Genomic DNA, 22292 nt, shown 5'->3' on the forward strand with positions numbered 1-22292 from the left:
TAATGGGAGATTCTGCAAGCCTTATTTTGAAAGGTCATTTCTCTCATTACAGGCTTAATAAAATCCATCATGCTTATAGAGGGCAGATCCTGCCAAAATTGGCAGCAAATTTAGAAATAAAAAAATGGCTTGATAAAGTAATAAATGTACCAAATACTGTACTTAAAAAATAACTTCCTCAACTCATTTTGATTTTATTTCACATTATGACATACATTAATGTTTCATTTTTAATTGTTTTGACATTATTGCCATTATTTTTAATTTTCCATTTTATTTTACTTTCAGTCATTGTTTTATTAGTTTCCTTTATATTTCAATATTTTTTCTACCTTTTCCCCATATTCTGTATATTTTATTTACTGTCACTTATTATTCTTTTTTTTTTTTTTTAACATACTTTGATATATTACCTCCTGTAATATTTCATTCTCTCCTTTTATTTAAAAATGTTATTATTTTCCCCATGTTTTCTTTGTTTTTTCTATTATGGAACAATTTATTTATTTCTACATTTATTGTAAATTTTGGCAGTATCCATCTTTTGATAAAGATTTTATTTTGAAGAGATTACTGTTTCAAACCTATTAGGGGTTTTCTCAAAATTATAAGTCAAAACACGACCAAAATTGTTACCTTTGGTTGTGTTTGAGCATTAATTTAAGCCTAAATCGGTCAATTTCTGGACCTAAAACAGTTCTACTTTGGTACCAGCTCACCCTTTTTTACTTTTCTTGTACACTTTGGCTATCCTCTCTGTGGGCACGCCATACTTCTCTGATATCTGTTGAGGAAAACCACAGAGGAGTGCGTGAAAACGAGCTCTTCTGGAAATATATTCTGTGTTTGACGCCTGCAGGCAGAAAGGCAGCGCTCACAGCGTCCATCAGTCCTCTGAGGGTTGGAGACTTCAGCATCAGAGCATCGAACACTTCATCCGTCTCCTTCCTGACGTACAGCAGCACTACAAAGCGAAAACAGAAAGGAAGCCAATACAACCTGACTGGTAATGTCACAGTTTCCAGATTTTCTCTTATTTTTCATGAAGCCTCCAGGATCTCAAAGTTTCTTTACTTGCACAATAAGAAGAGCAGAATCACAAATAACCTTGGGCTGTTATTTTTTGACATTTTCCACACACAATTATTAAATATCACCCAGACCAGCACTTCTTCTGGAACGAGCCGTGCTTGGATAGGATTTTTAGCGTATTTTGCCAAGGATGAACATTGAGTACCATGTTTTATTCCCACGGAGCTCTGGAGAAAATAAGGATGTGTGAAGTTCAGGAACAGCTGCTTCGTTCCTCATGGGAACACGCTGCTGCTGCAAATTGTGCTGACTCAAAATAAAAGCGTTTGCTATTCCTTACGTCCAAGTAAACACACCGGATTTAGCAAATGCTCAAATAATTTTATATTACTTGCCAGATGTGACGGACAGCAGACCACCTACTGCTTTTACTCTAATTGGTTAAAACAAACAAAAACAAACCCGATACAGATTAAAACAGCATTTAAAAAAAAAAAAAAAATTGTAAATATGGGGGGTGGAGGGGAACATAAGAAAAGCAAGGATGGCTGGAAAACGGGCCTCTTCCAGAGTTAATATCCAGACCTGGAAAATACTCAAACGAAATTTCAGACTTTTCCAAATTTTGCAGGAACCCTGTTAGTAGGACAGCATGTCTCGTGCTTGTGAGCACAGTTTGACGTCGGCTGTGCTACCTCGTTTGTGCGTCTCCTCCCGGCTCTGTTTGTGCGGTGACGGGCACAGGTCTTCATCAGATGGCCTGAACATCCTCTTCACCAACACGCTCCTCAAAAAAAAAAAAGAAGAAGAAGACATTATAATCCCGAGAGCTGCTGGCTTTGTTGCTGCTGTGAGGCGTGGTTTCCTGTTTTCCTGCTGATGCACACTCACCCTTCTCTGTCAATCTCTTCTGCGTTGAACGTAAACACCTAGGCACAAATTAAGAGTTAGAGGTGAAACTCAGAGCGTTATGCAAAATGTTTTAATATTTCATATAAAATCAGGATAATAAAACTGTTAGCTACTGTAGGTAATCTGTTTCTACTTGAAGCTGCAGCCACAGTAGCAGTAATGTGACAGAAACCTTTGTTTTGGTTTTGCTTCCAAGAAAGCTGAAAGTTTGTGTCAGTAGCACCAAATAAATTTTTTGGGGGGAAGGAATATTCTACAAGAGCACTTGGAAGCAAAATGTCAAGAAATGTCAGAGGATTTCTTCTTTTTTTTTTTCCACAGAATTGGACATTTTACTAAATGTAGTGGCTCATAAAACTACGCATCAGTTTTTTTCCCCATTGTTGCATTGCAAGCTTAAACTTTGATGCATTTTGTTGGGATTTTAGGCGACAGATCAACACAAAGAAAGCCAGAATTTTGAACTGAAAGAAAAGCAGGAGACAATTTCTACAAACAGATCTCCTATATATTTTTTATTTTAAAATGGCATACTTTTCTACTTTTTTCTAGACTCTTGTCTAGCCTCCATCTCAAAAATGTAGCGCGCTGAGATTTCCCACATCTCGAATGGATTATTCTAAAACAGATACTGATTCTTTTAATTTTTATCACTTTTATTCTGTTTGTAAAAATTCTGTTTTGGTGGGCATTTATCCAGTTTGACGGAGTCACTTTGAAACCCAAATATAAAGTTGCTTTGAGGACAAAACAAGCAGTGAAATTGTATATTTCTGGTATTAAATCACTGTAGGTTCTCAAAACACAAAAAGGATAAAATGTTGAAATCAATTATTTGTTTTGACAAATCCAAGATGAAAGACGTTATTCAAACGTAAAACAACTAAAAAATGTCTGCACATTCAGAAATGAAAACTTTTGCATTTTAGAAAATGTAACGAGGGAGAAAGTGTGGAAAATCCATCATGTTTCCACGCTAACTTATCCAGATCTGGAATATGATTAAAGCCATTTCTAGACTTTTCTACATTGCATCCGAATGCTTGCTGCAGGAACACTTGAAGTATAGAAAAACAACTTTCTAATTTTTTTAGCTTGTGGTTTCCCTGTCCCTCTCTTTGCACCTTCACAGTAGGTGAAGCTCCCAGTTTTTGAAACATTTTACTGTTACAAATCTGAAAAGTCAAATTTCAGCTAGGAGGTTTTGTTGAACAGGGCGTCTACCTGTCCAGCCCTCTGCAGGTTACCAAAGTGAACGTCGGGGATGAAGAGGACCGGCTGGGCCTCCAAGTCCGTTAAGGTCTTGAAGAAAGTGACGTCGGACTTTTTGGGAATAGTTATGACCCCGACACCGCCATCTTTCCCTAAACAGAAGAAAAACGAAGGACTTCACTCAAAATAATTTACTCGGTCTTTGTTTACTATTAAAACGAATACAAGTATATTTATAGCCGTAAACTGTAAAAAGAGCACTCTATTTCTGCTTACATGAGACAAATCATTTCAATTACTCTTTATTTTTTGTTTAATTTTCATTTAAAATTTGCTATACCTTTCGACTTCTTGCGCAGTAATTTCCTCTCTTCATCTCTTATTTTTCTCTCAGCTCCCTGGAGAAAAAAACACAGTCAGGCGGTAAAAACGATTCAAGTCTGCAGGGGTAGCTAAAAAAACATGTTATTTATGTGCAGGTTTGCTTTGACCACTAGAGGGAAGACTGAGGTCAGGATTCAGCCTCTTTGCTCTGAAAACTGCAGGTAATGATGCACCCATAGTCATAAAAACAAACAAAAAGAAACGCTAAAGACAAATCCTAACAATCGTTTCTGGTGTCAGCAGAGATACTTTGAACATTTTCCAAGTGAACTGTTAATCTGTTTTTCATGACAGAAATGTGATTACATAATCCACAATAACAGGAGATATTGAAATCAGAACTGAGCAGCACTGACTTTTCAATGCAACCCTCACCTTTTCAAGGCAAAGTTGCATAATTACAAGGACTGACGTAAAAGTAAATCACACAAAAAATCAACTAGATGGTGAAACATTCCTAAAGCGTTTTTCCTGATGGGAAAAAAAAAAAAATCATCATTACGGTAGCTGAATAATTGAGTTGGACAGATAAAATTGTAAACTTTATTGCAAATATTCCTTTAAAATAGTAAAAAAAAAAAAGAAAAAAAAAAGTGACAAATAATGTGCAGATTCATAAAATAAAGACATTCACAAGTCAGGTTTGGCAGCATTCATAGCTTCTTGTTCTGTAGAAAAAACCTGCGCATGTTATACTGCAGGTTGTTAGTTTTTCTCTCCTCTACAGGATTTTGCTGCAGTTACTGTTGTCACCACTAGAGTCCAGCAAACTACAGGTCTGCAGCATCCTCCACGTTTACCTGCACTACATCTTCAAGATGTGTGAAAACGCTTGAAACAAATATGTATTTTGTTGCATCTCACACATTTGAGAGTCTGTTGATTTATTTACAAAAAATAAAATTAAATTAAATTAGTACGGTGAATAATAAAAATTATAAATAGGTAAATAATTATAAATAAAGTCAGATTTTATTGAGGTTGTGTAAACACACACTGAAAAAAAGTTAAATCCAGCTTTCGATTTGAGTATATTTATTAAGTAGGAAAATATCTAAGCTTTGTGCCATTTATTATCCATAATTGTTTATGCGGGGAATAAATTCAGCTTTGGAAAAAATGAAGAGCCCACTGCACTGAACCCCATTGAAAACCTGATAGTTACTCCATCAAATATGGATTTCTGAACTCTTCCCGAGTTAAAACATTTAGTATTGTTGTTTCTAAATGAATATCAACTTGTTTTCTTTGCATTATTTGAGGTATGAAAGCTCTGCTTCTTCTCCGTTATTTAGACCATTTCTCATTTTCTGCAAATAAATACTACATTTTTGCTTGGAATGTCAGAGACATTTTGTCATTAGTTCATATATTAAAAGAATAATGTTCATTTTACTCAAACATATACCTATAAAGAGTAAAATCAGAGAAACTGATCATTTGAAATGGTCTCTTACATTTTTCCAGAGATGTATCACAAGATACAGGATTTTTTTTTTCTTGGCCACTGTTCAAGGTGGTAAAAATATTTTTATGTTAATGGTAATGAAAATCAGACATATGCGTATTGTTCTTTAAAAATCAGAAAACGGCTGTGAGAACATAGCAACTCACCTAAACTTGCACTTGATTAACAGACCATATTGCAATAACTCACAGAAAGGACGGTTAGATACATTTTACATTTTAAATGTTACCACCAAAAATATCTGAATCTTTATCAGGGTTTACAGCTTTTATACTAAAGCAGGATTGAGTGACATGTTCCTGCAGATGTTAACAACAGTGCAGAAAGTGTTTGGTCACCTTGTCACAGAAGACCTTGATCTGCGAGTACGCCCTGTGGAGCGGCTTGTTGCTGCGGTTGTTGTAGCTGTACGTGTCGATCTGGATCATCAGAGGAAGACCCTTCACCCCCTTCTGGGAGGAGAAGTCTGTGCTCAGACAGTTGACGGTGATGAAGATCTAAAGACGACAGAGTAAGATGAGCAGATCCGGCTTCAACACTCACTCACATAAAACCTACTTAAGGCAGGAAGTGATCTTTGTCAGGAACATGCAGCCTCCTGCTTCAAACCTTCATCTGTTCTGGTCTACAAAAATCTTCATGCCTCTCTTTTGTTTCACTCTCCAAAGCCACGCAAACCAAATTCCTTTCAATTCGCCGTGGCTTTTGCTTCGCAGGAATCTCAGGAGATAAAAATCAAAACATGATAAACGCAATCCAGAAGGTAAGCAAGCTGTCACTCCATTCAGTAAAGTCTGAATGTCTCTAATCTTCTTGTCAAAATGTCTCCATTTTGGTCAGATTAGACAAATGACATTTGTGAACATCAATTTTCATGTATTTTCTTTTAGATTTAACTCTGAACTTTGACTAGACCACTTTGATACATAATTATGCTATGATCTAAGTCGTCTATTCCATCTCTGGCTGCATGTTTAGGGTCTTTGGTCCACTAGAAGGTGATATACAACCCCAATCTTAAGTCTTTTGCAGCTTATAGCAGGTAATCTCCACAGAATAATGTTGCCACCACCTTGGTGACGGAGACAGATTCTCCAAACTACCATGTGGATCTCAGCAGCTCCTCCAGTTTCACCATGCGTAGCTTTGAGGTTGTCAGACTCTTTTTTCAATTTCAATGCCCTGTGAGCCGCTCAAAAATTTGAATATTTATGTAAAAAAAACTTTATATGTTTCTGCCAAAATGCAAAACCATGTATCCTCTTCTTTTCACTTCAACATTGTGTTATATTTTGTGTTAAATGAAATATTTAATCAACAAATAACACTAGCAATTTGTCCTGAGTAAAAATCAACAACGTATGCCTCGGTGTGTAGTTGGGGAACATTGTGTTCAGTGAACAGTTTTTGCTTTTAGTTACTGGAATCAACAGTCCACTGTCGCCACATGCTTGTTCAGAAAGAGAAATGCAACCAGCTGGGTTCCCTTAGACAGAAAACCTGGAGTAATAAACTGGGCTTTACCACAGCATTTTATTATCTAACTGGAATTTGTCTTTTTATCTGTCTGTATGATTGGATTAGCTATATTCAATACATTGACAAGATGTTCTTGTTTTGTAAAGTGTGCTGGGATGAGATTTCTCTAAACAGACTCTGCACACAAATACAGCAACTCAGAAATAGTAAGAAGCATTGGCTTTGATTTCTTTCAATCGTCTTTGCCTGCGCTTTTGCAATAAAAAAAAAAGTCTCTTGACACACAGTGCACATAAACAGACCAAACGCACACATCGAGTCCCTCAGAAATGTGGGCAAAACAAACAACAGAGGGTGGGGACAGGTGCTGGTGTGTGTTGGCTCTTGGGGGCACTGAAGTTTAAACACTGACGGAGCTGCATTTAAGGAGTGGTCACAAAGGAGTGGGCTTCACAGAAACACAGAGAACAAACAGAGCAAATGTAGGCGGCTCTGCCCATCGGTTTTATGACACCCATCTGAAAACGTGCCAGCTAGAGGGAAGATACTGCTTTCGGTGCTCAGATCTTGACTGATTGCAGCATTATAGGATTTAATATTAAATATGACAGTAAGCTCTTAAGCATTTGCGGTGTCTACGGGTCAGACGGTTGCATCAAACCGGTTAATTTGTCAAGTAAGAGCACTTGTTTGCCAACATCTGAATCAGCACAAAATAAATAATAAAAAAAACAAACAAAAAAAAACCTGTCGAGCTACTTTTTCCACATCCACAACACACCTCTAGTGAGAGTAAATAGAGTAAACTGGTTTCTGGGAAAATTACTATGACATTTAATTCCTGCATGCAAAGCAAAAAAGAACGGGGAAAAAAATACAGTAACATAACTCCTCTGTACCTTGGCCTCTTCATTCACATCCCAGGTGAAGGAGATGGCATTGTAGGCGATTTCTTCAATATTCCCGATTGTGTTGAAGCTCTCCTTGTAATCAGCTGTTTAATAAAAACAGTACACAGTTTATTTCTTGCAAATACAAATTTCAAATTTATTCCCAGCTATCAGGCATCGACCCAACAAATTGGTCAGTAAAAGCAAAAACTGGTAGCTATTGTTAAGATAAGCAATCATGTGGCACACTTCAGTTTTAGGACATAAGGCCTTATCTGCTTGAGTAAACAGAGAGTCTGGCTTCAAAGGGCCTGAGAAGATGCAAAGAAAGGCTATTCAACTGGGGCATAAAAGGGCAGCCAGATCAGTGCTTCGGTTTGCTTTAGGTTGACCTCTGACCACAAGTATGGGAGATAAAAATTGGGGCCATAATAAGATTGCTCTTTGGCCAAGCACCCAATCAAAGGAACGTGCTAAAGAAACATACAAACCTACAAATAGATAAATATATGTGCGTAAATAAAAGCAGGACTGCTTTTGGGAGGGACTCGCTTTCATTTTCAGAGCTTCTTCAGCTGTTATATGAAATGTTAGATCTCTCTGTTAAGATACAGTAAGCTTAAACGCTAAGCTAGCTGGCTAGTTAATCCTGAGCTATATAAGGTAGAGCTGAAGATACTGAATTCTCGCTAAGATTGCAAGCTGACATAAAATAAGCTCGAGCTCCAGATAAGCTCGCTATCGTTTTTAGTGCATAACATAGTCAAAGTTTTAGATAAATAACTTAGCTATCTTATTATAAATTTAAGTATAGCCTAGCCAGCTAGGCTATCTAAAGTTTAACATCAGCTTCAATTCTATAAAGGTTTGTTAGCGTAAGATGAAATTGCTTTCTAGATAAGTTAGCTAGAAATAGGTAAGTCTAAAATCTTGATAAGTCAGCTAAGAGAAGATAACCTTCAACTCAAGAAAAGATACTCGCTAACTAGCTTACCAAGAGTAAGACAAGCTTAAACTCTACGTCAGCTAGCTAGCATAAACTAAGCTATGTATAAGCTATCCAGCTGGCTTACTTAGATAGTGTCAACTAGAGTGAACTTATCTTAGCTTAATTTCTAGAAAGGAAAGCCGGATAGATATACGGACAGACAGGTAAGGTTTCATATATTTGATTCACAAATACTTTTCAGTAAGGTCTACATTGACAGTGACTACAAGGTATCCAAAACAAGCCCTGGGCATCATCCTTTTTATATATTGTTGTTTTTTTTAACCAACTTTGGTCTCATTTGTACAAAGGACATAGTTCCACAAGTCTTGTGGTTCCTTCACATGCAACTTTGCAAACTTGCGCCACTCTGCTATTTTCCTTTTGGAGAGAAGGCTAATATTTGAAATGCTAATTTTGAAATAAATTTAAAAAATACACACCAACGTTAGTCTGAATACACAAACAGAAGAAAACCTTTAGAATAAATAATAATCAATTATACTCAATACTGCTGATTGCGGGATGACTCCGCTAAGATTTGTTTTTACTGTTTGACAACAACTTAGTTTAATGTGACCATTGTCCAAGTGTCTATTGGTGAGATCCTCCATTAGCCTAACCGCCATCGCATGAACACTTCCTGGTCTCTGAGCAGGTGCACAAGGCAGCAGGGCAGGTTGTAGCACGCCTTCCTGTGCGAACACCCCCGAGTAAATAACCTCATTCAAATGACCCATTCTCTGAAGCAGCCCCGGGGTACGATGCGCCTTGTCTCAACCTCTATTCATACCAGCTTTTCTTTAATTTCCATCCAGCTAGAACTCCCTTTTACAGCATTGCCGTGCCCAGGTGGTCTCTTAGGGAACAATGTTTCAAAAACTTTGTGTGCAGTTATGTGTGAATATGTTTCCGCAATCGCATCTGTTGATATAATGGAAAAATATTTATGCCCTATGGGTTGTGCTGTTGATGTGTCTGATCTGTGTCTGTTCCTCACACATGAACATAAAAACAGACTCATTATACTTGCAAAAACATTAAAAAGAACACCTGAGGGATTTGTTCTAAAAAAAAAAAAAAAAAAGAGCGATTACACTTCCTCATAGTAGTTGTATGGTGAATATCTGGAGGGAGGCTAGAGACATAATTTCATGCTTTAGTAAGATCAACAAGCTAATTAAAAGGCAACAGGGTTCAAAAGTTTTACAATAGTTATTTATAAGTTAACAAAACCTCTTAATTATGTAACCTAACAGAAACACGTGATCTAAGCATAACCTGAGTCAATAACAAAGAGTTGCACTTTTCATGTCTTTGGAGATCACACCGACAGATTACTTTAGTTTGGCTTCATTTCTTCAAGAACGCTCTCATGCATCAAAAGTCAACCTCAGACTAATCTTAAACTCCATTATAGTGAGGAATCTCACTTATCTATGCCAAAACATGCATTTTATTTTCTCTTCTACACTTACTTGATGAAGGAAAAACTGTTATCTTTGAGGTGAACCACTGACAATTTTGGATATACTACAAAGAAATGTTTTGGAGTTTTTTGGAGAGCGGAGATTTACAGTTTGTTGCCCACTTGTGGGCAATTACCTAAGAAATGGGTATTTCTGTAGCTGTCGAGACAAGACTTTTTACAGCCACTTCAGAAAGAGCCCCGATGCATAAATTTACCTAAGATGTTCACTGTTGGACTTGGAAAGCTTGTTAAACTCATTAAGAGATTATTAGACCTCATGGAGTTTGTTGTTTTTTTTTTTACTGCATTTACATGGTAAGTTACATTTCTACATATTCTACAAAGTGTTGCCCATGGAAATCTTTCACAATTTGCTGATTATTCTGTTTTCTTTGTGCATAAGTACGGAAACCATCTCTTTCAAAAAACACTGCATAAATAAACATATTTACTTTTTACGTATGACCCTGACTAATATTTTTTGAATCATTGCATAAACTCTAATACCAGTACCTCCATAGTTCACCACTTTGAAACTGCAAAGTCGGCTAATCACCAAAAACAATTAGGATTCTCATACTGGGACAATTATTTACTCTGACAAGTTAAGTTGTGATCTGTCCAAGAATTTTGGTGTAACTAAAGCCTGCGGACAAACACCACCATAACAGGAGTCTGGCATGAGATCTTAGTTTCAGTTTTTCACTTAAATTCATGTTTCGTTGCCATGAAAGGCTTTAAATGTACCTGCAGATCTAAAGACGCGTGTGAATTGAAGGCTGATTGTGACTCACCTTGGTTGGTGTAAACATGAGAATTAAGATGAAAATCTACACTGAAGAAAAAATTACTTTCAACAGACCAGGACCAGTTGAGGTAACAGTGTGGCTAACATTCCTCTCCCTGTCCCAACAAGCTGCATGGAGGTGTGTATGTGTCTGTCTGCATCCAGACCCAAAGTCTCCCACATACCTCCGAATCTTTGCCTACCCAGCAGGCCCAAGCTTGTCACCCAAATTGCCTCAGAGCGTCTCACATGCATCCACTCAACAAGGCGTAGAAAAGACGGTTAAGATTCAAATGCTCCAGCAGAGCTTAAAGGGAAAGCAAATGTCACAGAGCGGAGATTGAGCGCCTTTCAGATCGGTGCATGTACGCCCGTGGGAAGTGGTGTGAAAAGGAAAGTTGGACTTGTCATGTTTGGAACAGACGAGCATTAAGATCAATCACCTGGGTAATGTCGGGAAGATTAGAGGGTTTATGCTGCAACACATTCACGTTAAAACATTTATTGGTGCGAGTGTGTGTGCATTGTAGGTCAACCTGATCCACTGTCTGATGGTGGATGATGGCGGGCAGCTGGGTGGAGGCTAGTTGGCCTTCAGTTTCGTATTGCTTTATTTACTTACTGAGCGCATTCCAGGACTTCTGACAATATAAATGTGTCACTCTGCCTCTCAGTGAGCACATCAGGCAAGGTTTTAAAATGTTTAAACAGCTAGAGCCTAAAGATCTTTTAATTCGATGTCATATATTTTTTCCAAATATAGTGACGCTAAAGTAAAACTGCTTGTCAGATGGCTGGATAGAGCATTGCTACACTTTTCACATTCCTACTTAGGGTGTGATGGGTTAGTATGATGGATTATCTATTTGTGTTGCTCTATAACAACATTTCGAGAATCAGTTTTTATGACATCATGGACATTTGAATACAAATCATTCACAAATTTGGGTTTTATGATATGTGTTTTTATTTCTCCAATGAAGCACCTCAACTAAACCAAGTCCAAGAATCTTGTTTCCAGTTTTAAACCCAGAACTAAAAAAAATGATCGGAAGGATAAGAGAAAAGCAATTAAATTTATTTTGATGTAGAAAATCAAAAATAGAGTTCACAACATCATGTAAAAACACCGTTTTTTTCCAGATTTGTAGCTTTTTAATATTCAAATTCCCATTCTTTTATGCCTTTCCAGACATCTCTGTATTGCATATTGACAATAATAAAAGGAACTATATTCTGTGCAAAAAGCACTTAAGTTGTTGAGCTACAATCAAAACCATTTTTAAACATTTCGCTTCAAATTTTACAAAAAATCTTACCGATGTCGAGGACCCGCTGTTTGGCCGTGTGTTGCCGCGAATGCCAGTACTTCCAGTATTTGAGCTGCTCGTCTCGGTTCTTGTCCTCGCTGAACACCACCATGATTACACTCTGAGAAGCAGAACAAGGGAAGGATATGCCTAAATAAATGATCACTCTGAGATAATGTCAGACTTTAGTTGTTACTCATGGCATTACGACACCTTGGCATCCATCACGGATAAGAGATTTATGAGTCAGGTTGCTGTTTAGTTGGAAGAAAGCATTCATGGGCTACAACAATCTGATGATGACAAAGTCAAAACGCTACAATTTAATGGGCTGTTCACACATAAAGGCTAATTTAAACCAGCTCCGCAGTGCAAATAAGAGGTTATATCCTCACGCTAATGTCAAGTTGTCATGCCAACTATGTATCACCATCCACATAATAGTCTGAAAGGCACCTGAAGCCTTTTATTTTAATGACAGATGTCATGTCGTAGCTCATTTCTATCACTTCAAATAGAGTGGTAATATTTACTTTTATTTGTGGTGTCTTTTATACGCCAGCTGCACCGGTACATGCTGCAGGAAAGATTAATATGTTTTCCATCTAGAGCCCACACTAGGCTAAAATTATGACCTTAAGAGCCAAAAAATTACAATAGAAACAAAAATGCCTTATTAACACAGTTTGCGTGAACATTATCCAAAAAGCAGAGAAAGACAGTAAACTATCTTTGACCTGATTTGGGTTCTTTATTCAACATGTTTGGAGTTCCTGTCTTATTTACTACATTAACTGTTAATGCTGTTAATCAAAATCCATAATCTAATTAATGAGCCATAGAATTTGATACAGTTAAGCCCAAAATTACTCATACCTTTGGTAGATTTAGGTTTAAAATAATATTTTAATCATACCAACATGTTTTTTTTCTCACTGGAAGTAAGATTAACTTTTTTAATCAGCCCTATCAAAGTCTCATATTGATTCTGTCATGCCAGTTCGGTATTATTATAGTATTATTATTTATGGCAGAAAAAACACTAAATAAAAAAACCTTACTAGACATGGACCTCTTTTCAAAAATTGAAATAGCCACCTGGATAACTGAAGAATTTGTTAACTTAAGATAATGTTGGTACCCAGTACCATCACATATGTACTGTACAGACCAAAAGTTTGGACACGCCTTCTAATTCAATGGGTTTTCTTTATTTTCATGACTATTTATAAGGCAAGAAATCCCACTTATTAACCTGACAGGGCAGGTTGACCTATGAAGTGAAAACCATTTCAGGTGACGACCTCTTGAAGCTCATCAAGAAAATGCAGAGTGTGCGCAAAGCAGTAATCACAGCAAAAGGTTGCTACTTTGAAGAAACTAGAATATAAGGGCTATTTTCAGTTGTTTTACACTTTTTTGTTTAGTGCATATTTCCACATGTGTTATTCATAGTTTTGATGCCTTCAGTGTGAATCTACAATGTCAATAGTCATGAAAATAAAGGAAACTCATTGAATTAAAAGGTGTGTCCAAACTTTTGGTCTGTACTGTACATCCAGACACACATATACAAATATGATCAGTTTCTCTGACTTTACTTTTTAGAGGTATATGTTTGAGTAACATGAACATTGTTCTTTTATTCTATGAACTACTGACAACATGGTTCCAAAATTCCAAGCGAACATTTGGTATTTATTTGCAGAAAATGAGAAATGGTCAAAACAATGAAGAAGGTGTAGTGCTTTCAGATCTCAAATAATGCAAAGAAAACAAGTTCATATTCACTTAGAAACAACAATACTAAATGTTTTAACTCAGGAAGAGTTCAGAAATCATTGGTGGAATAACCATGAGGTTTTCAATGAGGCTCAGTGCAGTGGGCTCTTAATTTCTTCCACAGCTGTATATCAGAGAGCCAATATTGAGATACATTTTCATTAAAGAATTGTCTTAGTCCATCTGACTAGACCTGACTTCAGTGTAAGAATGCCAAAATGTTCTGCAGCACACATCTGGCTTTCTGTTTTCTGGATCTCAACGATACATCTCACTATATTCCTCAACTGCCTAGGAAGTTGAGGAAACTCTCTTGTGTGAGAGTTTCTGAGCAATTGTGCCGAAGACAACTGCCTGCAGCAAGAGAAAAGATAAAAGCTGCAAAGCTGCAAGCTCTGAACATAAAAGGAGCTTAAATATTCAAAAGAGTTGAACAGAGCAAGCAAAGCAAAACCCTTTGATGCCAGTTATCTCCTGCAGATACAGAGGGAGAAGGACAGTCTTTTTTTAAAAACAAAAACGTGACATTAGAGATAATGTCAATTAATTAGTGTATGAAAAACCTCATGGAAACATGAGAAGGAAATGAGCCACTCACCCGGACTTTGCTGATGGGGTGACGGAGGCGCTTGTTGGCACTGAGCTCGCTGAGCGTCACGGCGTAAAACTGGCCTTTATTTAGGTAAGTCATGGGTCCCTCGCCTTGTTTCTGGCGCAGCGAGCGAGTGGCGTCCAACGTATACTGAAAACTGCCACTGCAAACACACATCAAGAAAGGTTTGTGATAACAAGGCAGGATGAAGGGGTAGCAACAACTCAGCTGAATCATGCGTGCCTTTATGGATCATTTTCAGAGTTGCAGGTTTAAATACTGGTTGCAACACTTTACTTATACATTTGTCTGTTCTACAATAGGAGGGTGCAGGGACTTACGCTCCCTCCTGATGAAATAAGAAGTCGTCTGTAGCGAGAGAGGAAGGTGAGTGGTACTTCTGTTCAAAATGCAGGCAAACAAAGAAAAACACACAGAAAGAGGAAATCAGTCCTGAAAAATTCAGTCAGCTTGAGAGGAACTCATCAAACAATGCAGCAAATGAAACAAAAACAGAAACTCCTCCACAGAGGTTTTCTCATGAACAGACCTGAGAGCAACAGAGGCAAAAGGAAACAGATAATTAACGTATCTAATGTTAAATCTCTACCTACATGTACAGATTCACACTTATACCAATCATCCGCAGGTTGTTTTCCTGCATATCTTTTGAATGGCTAATTTATTTCTCCTTTTGCATCAGTTTCCAACGTGACATTTTTGATACAGCTCACAGTAAAATGAACACTATAGATTTTCATCATTAAGTTGTTAAAGACTGATATCAAGGTTTTGGGGATTTCAATTAAATCATCAGACTAGACTTTACCACATGCAAGAGTTGCATCATGCAACATCTTTGCAATTTTTCTCTATGTACTGCTACCAAAAGTATACTGTGGTGCAAAAAGCTAAAACAAATATTTTTTGATATATCTTTTCTCAGCTCCAGAGACGTTTTGTAGAAGGAGAAAATACAGAAGTGATTGGAGTTGGGGGCGGGGGGGTTTCTAGCTGTTTGAAACAGAGTGTATTGCAGTGCTGCTCCTCCCACACCTGTTTCTGGCACTTACACAACAGACAAATTTGGCTATTTGAAAGCACTTATATTATGTGTGTTAATTAGAAAAACAGCACCCCTATTAAGGTAACACTGTTTTGAAAGTACTTTTACAAGATGCATAACAGATTGAGTAAGGATACGTTTGCGGTATCAATATATACCAACTTAAACACAAAATATGTTACTTCAAAACGGATAACATTTTATATTGCAGTTTAAAGTCATTTTTATTAGATGCCAGTGGAAACTATAGCAATGCCACCATCACTTCTACAAAAATGTATATTTTAATCTTCAAGCAACTAGAAGATACTGCTGTCTTTGCCAGGTATATTCATTCTGTATGTATTAAAATCAAAAAAGAAAAATAAATCTTAGAAATATCAATATGACTACAACAGTACCAATGGATATATATTTTTTTAGCAGCAGTATGAAAGAGAATTAAAATATTTTGGTTTTTTAATTCAGGTATAAATACTGGGATCTTGTGAAACCATACAGTCTTACGATGTCACATCGGCTCATCCTGAGTATCTACAGTTCTTAAAGCTGCAGTATTTGTTATACTTGTGTCGGTCTCACCCCGTCTGTCTCCTCCTCGTAAGGACTGTCAGGCGGACTCTGCTGGTCCTCTTTCACGTACGAGCTGTGGTTGACGGTGGTCACTTCGTACGGACTCTGCTCGTAGACCACCCGCTCCTCTCCTTCCACTCGGTAGTGGAGGCCGGGTCCCGCCATGAAGACGGGCGCGTACACCTCAGCCTTGACCACGGCCACGGCTGGAGGGTCTCCGTCCGCTGGGGCCTCCCCCGTTGAGCTGCACAGTTTGGGATCCTGGTGGTCGGTGCCGAGTGAGAGATTGACCGGGACAGATTTTAGGACCTGGACACGGTTGTCCAGAGTTTCTGTGTCATTTTGGCTGGTGGGGTTGTTTGGCAACAATGGCCTGAGAAGAAACAAAACAAAAAAATCAAGGGTTAAAATTGGTTTATGGTGTTCTTTTCTTCTGAGTCAAGCAACAATAACAGAAACAAAATCATTAACTTTATTTTTTTTAAAAAGGGGGGAGGGGGGCACAATGTTTAAAAATTAAAGGTTTGTTGTAAATTTTATTGCCTGCAGCTGAAATATGGAGCAGGGTTTGTTTTTTTTATGGCAAACCGCTCCCATTTTATACCTGTAAATTTAAAAAAAAATCTCTTGTATTGTGACTGCAATGTTTTTCTTCCTCTTTTGTTCTTTGTGGAGATGGAATAAATCACTTACATCATCTTATATCATATGACTTTCCATTGTCATATGCACAGAAACAGTAACACCAACTCACCTAAAAACGACAGTGGTCTTTAGAGCCAAATAGGGCCGACTCTACTGAACTTGTTCTCCGTGGAAAATGATGCTCTCTTACCAGCTTCAGACACGTTTTACAAGGTCTTTTGCTTTAGTTTTGGGTGGCTGTGCACATTTTGCACTGAAACACATTCTGGGATTTTTTTACGACGCTTAAGCAATAATTGATTTTACCTTGACAACACACTTCAAACACACAGCATTGTGTTTTAAGCGTTGCCTTAAAATCCATCCACAGATGTTTCTCCATTTAACTAACATGTCTTATTATTCTGGCATTTAGCAGATTTGATTTGGAAACCCTAAGTGAAAAAAAAGACAGGAAAATTTTGTACTTAATGAATAAACTTAGTCTGGGGGTTTGAATGGATCGAATTCATGCACAGCTTTCCTAATCTAGTCACTAAACCCACCTTCACCAGTCACACTCAAGCTCACACTTCAATATGAAGATCAGTATGCAACATGGGGTAAAGGGTGTTGCCCAGAGGAATACTGACATGTTGTAAAAGGAAGCTAAAATCAAACACGCAACTTTCCAAATGCAAGCTCACTGCTCTACCCACTGAGTCACAGTCACACCTCAACGAGCGCAATAAGACTAAACTGTGACCACTTATTTAAAAATGATGAACATAAATAACGCACTCCTTTTGGTTAACAATAAGCCACAATGCAAAAGCAGAAAATTACAAAAATGGAAACTTTTGTAAAAATTACTCGATGCGTAGTCAATGTTTTTCCTGCTGTTTAGGAATGAATGAATGTTTACGTTCAGTCCTCCGTGTCTGAGTAATTTACCAAGAAAAAGAAAGTGAAGAATAGAGCAGCAGGTGAAACTAATAAGCACATGTCTTATTAGTCTTATTCGAAGGGCAAATTTTGATTGATTTAGCAGCAGAGGTTAATTTAGCGCCTTTGTGGATTTCAGTTAATAATATAGGTTTATATTTATATCTAGTGAAGCAAAGCTGACATGTCAAAAAATGACAAATAAGTAAAACCTGGTAATATGATGTTTCTGTCACCAATCTTTAAGGTATTTTTTTTATTATAAATGTATTAAAAAGTTCAACTAAAACTTTTTAAGTAAAGAATGACGTGTTACCATGCCATAAACAATAAAAATGATCACAGATGACAAAAGACTATCAATATTTTTCAACTTTTTCAGTGCAGGTAGCAGGATTTGGTACTTCGTATTTGTCTCAGAACAGATGTCAGGCTTTTAAGTCAAAAAGAAAACTCACTGATTTGTCACATTTTTTCTGTAATTTGGCTAAAATCTTTAAGATCTATTTGTTCTCAGAAAAACAGAACGCTCTTGTATGAAGCTATTTTATATGTCGCTCTGTTGCCTTGTACTTGTTTTATTATTACTGAAATCAAGGGTTTGACAGCAAATCCTTAGCTTTTGCGAAACTTAAATTTACTAACCTTTTCTCCGGGTCTTCAGGAATTTCAGCAACTTTGGGGATTGCCAAAACTCTCTTTTCTTTGGGCACCTGGAAGGAGGAGGAGAACAGTCAACAGCAGAACATACTAACCGGTGGTGTGTGTTTCCTACAAGTTTACTTTCTGAAGGATTTTTAATTGCTTTGTATGATTTCTTCCCTGAGGAAAGAAACTCTTGCAAAAAGAATGCAATCAACTAATGATGAATAGTTTATGTTGCTTGAGGTTCAACTTTAATTGCCTGAGTCAGTTCTGACTCTTACGATCTTCCCTTTTTGCCTTTAGTGGTAAAAGGGAAGCAGAGGTGAGAACGGAAAAAGATTGTCTTCATACCGAAATCTTCCCATTGTATTGTTTTTATTATGTTGATTGAATCTTTATCCATCTTAAAATGCTACCCATCCCAGATTAAATTCCCCCCAGGCTTCTCCTTGGATAGATACAGAAAACACAATGAAATGTGAAAGTGAAAAGTGAAAAAAGGTCCACTTAGCAATCTGTGAATGCAGAAAATGAAAACTACTCCTGAACCAGTGCGACTGTGTTTTTTTTTGCATCTGAACTGTCAACTTAACCGCTGGAGGTTTCTTCCTGCTAGACGGGATTTGTTCCTATCCACTGTTGCCACAGGATGGATTTCTAGATTCGATTAAATCAGCTGAGCTTAGACGACTAAATGACATTATGAGCTGATTTTGACTGTGTTGCATTTTAGCCAAGATTAGACCGAAATGTATGCAAGTTAATTTGAGTCTGTGTAAATACTTATATTATGATTTGGACCAGTATGTCTTGAAATGTCATTATGTGATTGGAGGTGATCCGAAACAACCCAACCAAATGTTGAAGTTTGAATGTTTTTAGGCAAAATCTGGGATCCATGAGCGAAAGGGTCACATTTTTATATTTTCTAGTCTAAAAAAAAAAGACAGGAATATACATTGTGTTGAGGGATTCTGCTCATAATGCCACAAACAGTTAGGAGATAAGCCAATACTTGAGAGGTACTTGTTGCTTTGGAGTATGTACCACTCCAGTTAAGCATCTATAATAAACACCATTTACTCGACTCGATTTATTCCTTTTTGCCTGAAAAGCAATGCAGTTTCTTTAAACTAGAGGCATGTTTTTATGAAGTTGTCTGATGAATCTGATTGCAGTTTACCAGTCTGTCTACCTGTTAAGGTTTACTTGTATGTCACATGCCTTATTGTTCACTACAGACTTCTGCTTGCTGATGAGGTGTAGCGAAACAGAAAACCTAGAAATCGTGTTTGGTGTTGTTGTTCTCCACTGTCGCCACATGCTTGTTTTGGATTGGGAATTGCTGCAAAAATAATTCACTCACTGCACAGACAATGTTTTACCTATTAGAATTAAATGATTTACCTGACTTTGTTTGAGTTGAATTGGACTTTGGAAAAATAATTTGACTACAGAAGTTGAATAAATTGGACTGATTTGAATTTGGATCAATTTTGATTCTATATTACTGGATATTACAGAGATGTTTGTACTGCAAAGCACTTTGAGACGGCGTTTTTTGGTGAACTGAACTATACAAATCACTAAATCGATGTGCTAGGACACAGCCGTCACCGTCCTCCACACTGAGACCTGCACCTTGTAGTAGTCGTACAGCAGCCCCAGGGCATTGGCACTGTCCTCGTCCCCATTGATGCTCATCATGGCCTTGGTGGCAGCCGTCAGTGGGTTCTCCAGGTACGACCTCCACGCCTCATCCTCGCTGGTGTAAGCGCGCCGCACGGCGGGGAAAGAGCTCTCATTGGGAACGACCACCACCAAGCGCTTACTGGAAGAAGGTAAATCAAACAGCTTTTATTGATTCACTGCTGCTTTTAGCTTCGTTGTTTACTCTCCTTTTGATTTTACTGAAAGTCTTTGTCTCAATGATCAATTTCACAAGAATTCAAATATTAGCTTGTAATCTATAGCTGCCATTGGGTGTGTATGTATGCGTATGTATGTGTTTGCCTTGGCGCTCTTTAGTCCCACTTAAGTGGAGATCACAGAGTAGTCAAACACACACCGTGTTGCCACAACATCTCTCTGGGCTCAGCCAATCAGAGTGTAAAGCTCTGAGTGAGTCAACTTGAACTTGTACAATAAACAGTGACAACATTTGCACTTTCATTACTCTAATAGCTGCAGCACAAATAAAGATTAATCAGTAATGTAAAATGACCGTGGAATTTGAGATTGTCTCAAAAAGAAAAGATTATTAACCAAAGGAAACACATCATCAATTTATATTTACTGCAGGAGAAAAATATTAAAAGCATTTACTTTGTATAACACCTTTACTTTCTGGATTATAAATTAACACTCCACAATTAGATTTTTCTTTCTTCTTTTCTCAGCGAATAAATTTTTAAAGTGATTTTAGATTAATCAGTTTTGTTGTTGTTTTTCCAGGTTCTCCATGACTGCAGTTACTGCACTAGAACAACTAAACATTGGTGTAAAAAAAAAAAAAAACAACCCAAAACTGATTACTATCTTTCAATTCCGCTACGTTGGATTTTTGCAGAAACTGTTAACCACTGCCTGTCAAAATAGTGGCCGACACCTGCTGACAAACCCTGAAAAACTGAACAGAATAATAGAGAAAAAAGCAATAGAATATACTCGTTTAATTAATTTGAACAATTTCACTATGAAGTGCCTAAAAAAAAAATAAAATAAAAGTACTATAATTGAAGTTTTATTGAAGTTACAAGCCATATTTAAAATAGATTTTTGTAAAGTATTATGTCATACTACTAACAGTTTAATAAATCATTAATAAGGCTCAAATTTCCGAATTTAAAGTAAAAAAACTTTATGATAACTACCTAAATTAAAGACGGAAATTCGATTTCAGTTCCTAATCAGCAACCAAAAAATTATTTTATGAAGAATTTGCGACTAAAACACACAAAGAGTTCAAATATATATAAACTCAAGAAATATTTTTAGAAGCAGTCAAAAGAAAAAAATATATATATATTCGTGAATTTGAAGTAGGTTTATCGGAAAAAAATAAAAAATAAAAAAAAATCCAGAAATAAAAAATTTGTCCTGCCACTTTTTGACGGGCTTTTTCCATCAGTCAAAAATGGCGAATTCCGCTCTAATGAAAACCACGGCTCCAAGTATTTGCGCGAAAAGTTTCCTCCCGGACCTGAACTCGTCAGAACATGTGTGGAATAAATATCCACCGCAGGTGATGTTATGACCAGTGACTGAGCGCTTTATTTCGCCCCGCAGCGCTCAAAGCTAGATCTGGAAAACAAGCGTCTCTTCGTCCAGCACCCATCTACGCGCCTCTCCTCGGGCTCGATCACTTACTTGTCTGTCTCCTGTGACATATTTTTTTGCTTCCTCTACGGTTCTTCCTTGTGAAACTGGACTTTCAAGTCGGAGCAGCTAGCAGAGTGAGTTTGCCAGAAGTTGGGCTACAGGTAAGTCGACTTTTCTCGCCCTGCGTCTTTTCTCCCTGCCCCTCTCCGAGACGGTCTCTCCCCTCCCCGCTCCTGTCCTCCTCTACCTGTCAGGTAGAAAAAAAAAAAAAAGTCCTTCCAGCCTGGACCAATAGCTTTGCTTCGTCTCTTCTTCAGTTTGCAGGCATTTTAGAACAAACATCGACAAACATCCTGCTGCCATACGGTCTAATATTTGCCTTTTTAATGTCCGCTTTACACGAAATTCTTCCACTGGGAGGAATTGAAGGTGAGTTCCTGAGTCGGCTCCTGATTGGCTGATGCTGAGCGGAGCGGAGCTCTGATTGGCTATCAGGTAAGGGGGCGGGCGGGATAGCTCACCTGCAAGCACAATAAAAGACATTCTGGCTCAGTTTCTAGCTCTTCTCTGTACAAACTACTTCAATTTCCTACGTGTAAATACCCCCCATTTGCACACACGTAGGTAATTAGGTAAACAAGCACGTTTTATTCGTGTAAGTACAAATGAGGTTGCTTCACAGCAAAAAGATTCAAATAGAAAACAATTCAAGTTAAATAAAAGAAAAAGAAAGGCTAAAATACAATCAAGAAAAAGAAACGGGTCCTGGAAAATTATCTTTCCTTAACAATGTATCTGTATTGTAGACCAA

At 37.5% G+C, this 22292-nt stretch overlaps 1 protein-coding gene across 1 annotated transcript in view; it reads right to left on the reverse strand.

The window, feature by feature from the left end:
• LOC102234082 (grainyhead-like protein 2 homolog) overlaps positions 1 to 21549 on the reverse strand; it is a 23174-nt gene extending 1625 nt beyond the window's left edge. The window contains exons 1-15 of the mRNA XM_005797391.2: positions 21530 to 21549; positions 19802 to 19991; positions 18161 to 18228; positions 15956 to 16319; positions 14649 to 14707; positions 14314 to 14470; positions 11943 to 12054; positions 7387 to 7481; positions 5347 to 5505; positions 3497 to 3554; positions 3169 to 3308; positions 1924 to 1961; positions 1728 to 1819; positions 879 to 964; positions 720 to 784 (exon numbers count right to left, since the gene is read on the reverse strand). Of these exons, the coding sequence (XP_005797448.1) occupies positions 720 to 784; positions 879 to 964; positions 1728 to 1819; positions 1924 to 1961; positions 3169 to 3308; positions 3497 to 3554; positions 5347 to 5505; positions 7387 to 7481; positions 11943 to 12054; positions 14314 to 14470; positions 14649 to 14707; positions 15956 to 16319; positions 18161 to 18228; positions 19802 to 19991; positions 21530 to 21549 (1703 nt within the window). The remainder of the gene's footprint in view (positions 1 to 719; positions 785 to 878; positions 965 to 1727; positions 1820 to 1923; positions 1962 to 3168; positions 3309 to 3496; positions 3555 to 5346; positions 5506 to 7386; positions 7482 to 11942; positions 12055 to 14313; positions 14471 to 14648; positions 14708 to 15955; positions 16320 to 18160; positions 18229 to 19801; positions 19992 to 21529) is intronic.
• Positions 21550 to 22292: the final 743 nt, after the last annotated feature.

This window comes from Xiphophorus maculatus, chromosome 13 (assembly GCF_002775205.1).
Source record: "Xiphophorus maculatus strain JP 163 A chromosome 13, X_maculatus-5.0-male, whole genome shotgun sequence".
In the NCBI taxonomy this organism is placed as follows: domain Eukaryota; kingdom Metazoa; phylum Chordata; class Actinopteri; order Cyprinodontiformes; family Poeciliidae; genus Xiphophorus; species Xiphophorus maculatus.